Here is a 4,925-nt window from a genome sequence, read left to right as displayed (position 1 = left end):
GAGCAAAGATGTCACTTTGAAGAGTAAGGTGCACCTATTGGAAGCCATGGTATTTTCAATTGTTTCACATACATGTGAAAGCTGGACAGTGAATAAAGAAGACCAAAGAAGAATTGTTATCCTGGCAAAGAATATTGGAAATACTGTGGAGTGACAGAAGAATGAACAAATTTATCTTGAAGGAAGTACAGCTGGAATGCTTCTTAGAAGTAAGAATGGACAGACTTCATCTCTTATACTTTGATCATGTTATCAGAAGGGACCGGTCCCTGGAATAGGATATTGTGCTTCATAAAGTAGAGGATCAATGAAAAAGGGGAAGACCCGCAATGAGATGGACTGACACAGTGGCTGCAATGATGGGCTCAAGCACAGCAGCGATTGTGAGGGTGGTGCAGTGTTTTGTTCTTTTGTATATGGAGTCACTTCGTGTCAGAACCAACTCAATGGCGTGTGTGTGTGTGTGTGTGTGTGTATACATGAAATCCAGAGAATATTTAGCAAATTCTGCAATCAGTTTTTAAAAGTTACAGCTTCATAAAACCTGCTTTCTGAAAAAAAGGACCAGCTTTGCTGGTCTGATAGAGCCTAGTGAAACCCCTGAGACTATGGCCCCTAGCTGCCCTTCAGGTCTGGAATTGAACTCACTCCTGTGGCTTCCAGCCAAACAAAAGACATGCATATGAGCTGAACACTTACATTAGTTAGATACACTCCTTGGAGAGATCAATTATGGGAGAATAGAAGGGCTGTGTATGTACAGGGAGACAGCTCAGGGGGCAGGAGTGTGCAGAGGGATGGACACTGGGAAGAGGTAACTATGGGGAGGAAGTGGGAGGGGAGCTGTTGCATTGTGGTAAACTGTGGTCAATGACATGAGACAAAGTATGTGTGAACTTTGAAAGATGAATTTGCTCTGTAAACTTTCACCCAAATCACAATAAAATTTTTAAAAAAGGAAAAAACCCTACTTTTTGAGAGTTTTCATTAAAAATTTGCAGACATTAACACAATCCTCTGTCTTGAGATTTGTAGACTTCAAGTTGTGTTATTGTTAATATACACTTAAATGCTACCATCACCCCTGTACGTAGTAAAGCTCCTTCAATGAAATTGAGAGAGAATTCCTCTATTTAAGGAGCCCTGGTGGCTCAGTAGCTAAGGATACTCAGCTGCTAAAACCCAAAGGTTGATGGCTCAAACCCAACAACTGCTCCATGAGAAAAAATGAGGCAGTCTGCTTCCATAAAGATTTACAGCCTTGGAAAACCTACTATGAACTATAGGGTCTCTGAGTTGGAATGGACTCAATGGCAAGAGGTTTGATTTGGGGTTTACTCCATTTACTTATCACCAACATGGAGCCAGGTACTGTGCTAGGTACTGGATATCAAATGTTGAAAAGATCTGGTAGTGAGTTAAAAACCATTATACTTTGGGAGATGCTGGATACAAATGCAGCAGGGCAATAAAATATTTATATTTTATGAGTGTATTCAGCCTTCCTCCTCCTTTAGTCAACTAAAGAGAATTTGGACATCCTCTTATTGTTATTTTTTTCCTGTAGTGATCCTCCGAGTTTTTTTTTTTTTTTTTAATTTTACTTTTTATTTTAGTAGGAAAGGAATGGAGTCTTTTTAAAAAAATGCAGAAAGATATAAATTAAAGATGGGATGAGCTGGAAAATAAAGAAATTAGAGAAAGAAACTACTGTGTCAATCTATATCATCACTTGTTAAGGACATGTTAGTATCATACAGACATTTCTCAAGACATTTCTGTGAACCATTTTGAACACCTGTGACCGGGTTAATCAAATCCTATTTCATTTTCTTCCTGGGAACACAGAAAGTGCATTCCCCTACTTCTCTTGAAATTTGGTTGCAGTCATGTGACCAGTTCTGTCCGATGGACCCGGAGAGTAAGCAATGTCTGTCACTTCCAACGTGAAGCCTCAAAGAGCAGGTGTGGTGTGTTTTGGGTCTCTTTCTTTCTCTTTCTCCAGAAACCTGGAAAGCTGCATTTTCTGGATGTTCACCAGGTGGTGAAGCTACCATCAACCTGAGAAACTATGTAGAGCACCCTACCCTGCAATGGGTCTGAGAAAAAGATGTGCCAAAAAGATTTCCCTGAGCTTTGCTTTAGCCTCATTATCCTTTATACAGTGGTCAAGAGATGCAAGTAAAAATCTGGGTTATTCTGAAATTACCTTTTTGTTATTGGATTCTGCTTCTTTAACACACTACTACTCAGAGTCGGAACACCATCATTCTGACCTTATAAATGTTACCAAAATAATTGTTACATAATTGTTACAACAGTGGCATGGAAAAGGGCCCTCAAGCATGAAAAAGAAAGAAGCCAAGCCTGGAAAGGCTATTTGGATACTCTCCATCCAAATAAGACTAGGATTGCTTGTTCCTTTTTTTTCAGGCTGTCCCTACTTACCCCACCCACAAACGGGGGGTGGGGTGGGGGGGGAAGACAAAGCAAAAACTCTTGATGGAAGGGGGAAAGTAGAGAACACTGGTAATTAAACCACTGCACCATCTATTTGGACAAGCAGCAACACGCCAATTAGTAGATTTGTAATAATACTCCCAGAATAAATGGAATTAAACATTGAAAGTCACCTGGAGTCAATTTTGTATAGAAATAAATCAGGAAACGTTATCAGAAAGAAGTGCATTTATAGGTGATGAAATTTAAGGACAGGCCTTCTCCTCCTTACCTGAGCTGCAGAGCTAGGGCAGGAGGCATAATCTTTGTTCCTATCCTACCAATGAGGGTCGGAAACACGCCCACCAGCTCCACAACGGTGATGTGCCGAAGATCCATGCTACACTGTGCTTGCTGGGGAAAAAAAAAAAAAAAAACAGGGAAAGCATGAGCATGGCTGAACAAAGAGACTTCCATGTAAAACTGAAAACTGGCAGAAGCACTGGTCTGTTTTTAGAAGTTTATGTGACCACTCCAAAGTGTCCTGAAAACAGTTGAAAAATTGGGGTTAAACTAGTGGCTATAAAACCTAAATACCTTCCTAGGAATCATCCAGAAATGGCTTGGCAATGATATTTTTAAAACCTAAGCAAAATGGTAGACTATGTGTTTCCAGACGGTGTGAGATTTTGCATAAGCCTAATTTCCTAAAAAATGTCTAAGACTACCCCTAGAGGATTCTAAATTTGTCTTTGCAAGTAATGAAAAATATTTCCTTTTCAGTCCTTTTCAGCTGCCACATCCTTCTACCCTATGCACCACCACCACCCCACACACACACCCAAACTCAAGGGAAAAAAGAATAAAAGGTTCCAGCTCTCTGAGCTGGCTTTGGAAAAACCTTGGGAATGTAGCCCAGTCAGCTAAGTGCCAGGAAATCTCTTGAGGAACAGCAGTGGCAATGAGGGAACAAAAAAGTAACCTAAGACTGATCTGGCTAAAAGAGAAAAAAAATTCTAAACTCCTGAACTATTAGAACACCAAATTTTCTACCACAATTCCATGGAAACATCCCTCTGTGGGGTGACAGAACCAGTAGAAAAGGTGAAAACATACTTTTCTATTATTCTGACTGAAATGCCTAAATCAATCAAACGTTTCCTTCAGAGTTCTCTTTCAAAGGCAAATGCGAGTATGTTGAGGGGGAGGTCACATATGGACACTTTAGTACCAAATAGTTTATCCAATTAATTGACTAGTAATTTAGCCAATTATACAGTCAACTAATTGAGTAGAAACTTTTCTGAAGGAATGGGATAGATTAGAGCAGGAGTTGGCAAATTTCTTCTGTAAAGGGGCAGATAATAAATGTGTTCACCTTTGCAGGGCTATAGGTAGAGCTTCTATTGAAACTGCTTAGCTCTGCTATTGCAGAATGAAAGCAGCCCTAGACAGTATGCAAATGAATGAGCATGGCTGTGTTTCAATACAAGGAACTCTGGGGGCGTAGTAGGAGCTCTAGGGGCATAGTGCCTAAGGTTGCTAACCAGAAGGCTGGTGGTTCAAATCCACCAGCCACTCCTTGGAAGGAAGACCAGGCAATCTACTTCCGTTTAGATACCGCCTACCTCGGAAACCCAAGTAGGGGTCTCTATGAGTCAAAGTTGACTTGGGGGCAGTGAATTTGGTTTCTTTTTTGGGGGCGTAGTGCCTAAGACATTTGACTGCTAACCAGAAGGTTGGTGGTTCAAACCCACCAGCCACTCTGCAGAAGGAAGACTGGGCAATCTACTTCCATAGAAATACCACCTCGGAAACCCAAGGAGGGGTGGCTGTGAGTTGGAATCGACTCAAGGACAGTGAGTTTGGTTTGGTTTTTGGAATGTTTCAATGTAACTTTATTTACAAAAATAGGCAGCAGGCCAGATTTGGCCCATAAGTTAGTTTGCCAACCTACAGGAAAAGTAAGTTGTTTGGCATATTGGTTTTACTATAAGAAGTCAGGAAATACATATGTTAGAATACAGCCTGAAAAGCCAATTTCCCACAAAGGTGGAGGGTTGTGGACTTGTGTTACCTAAATATCAAGCCCCTGTCTGAGACAGGGGATACAAGGATAGAGGTAAGGTGGCAGGGATTGGGAGTCAAGATGCAGGGATTTTGGTTCCTATCAAAAGAACCCAAAAGATTTTTAAGGTGGCTCTTCAGAGTTCATGGGCAGTCCTTCAAGTACATGGAAAGAGTGAAAAAAAGACTTATCATAATTCATTATATTAATGCTGAGATGAAAAGTAAAATTGTAGCCTTTGATTAGACCAAGATTGTTACAAATACTTAGCTCTCTCTATTCACTATAATGGGAGCTCTGGTAGCATAGTGGCTAAGGCACTTGACTGCTAACCAGAAAGCTGGCGGTTCAAACCCCCCAGCCACTCCTCGGAAGGAAGGTTGGACAATCTACTTCTGTAGTAATACTGCCTCGGAAA

At 40.9% G+C, this 4,925-nt stretch overlaps 1 protein-coding gene across 1 annotated transcript in view; it reads right to left on the bottom strand.

Annotated features, from left to right (window-relative positions):
* The window catches only part of SRPX (sushi repeat containing protein X-linked), a gene marked incomplete at its 5' end in the record, with an annotated part of 73,062 nt that overhangs the window by 29,164 nt on the left and 38,973 nt on the right, over positions 1–4,925 (bottom strand). The window contains one exon of the mRNA XM_007957660.2: positions 2,732–2,853. Coding sequence (XP_007955851.1) covers positions 2,732–2,853 — 122 coding nt within the window. The remainder of the gene's footprint in view (positions 1–2,731; positions 2,854–4,925) is intronic.

This window comes from Orycteropus afer, unplaced genomic scaffold, assembly GCF_000298275.1.
Source record: "Orycteropus afer afer isolate SDZICR_OR568_19922 unplaced genomic scaffold, OryAfe1.0 scaffold00770, whole genome shotgun sequence".
NCBI classification, from domain to species: Eukaryota; Metazoa; Chordata; class Mammalia; order Tubulidentata; family Orycteropodidae; genus Orycteropus; species Orycteropus afer.
This window is presented reverse-complemented; position numbering and strand designations above follow the sequence as displayed.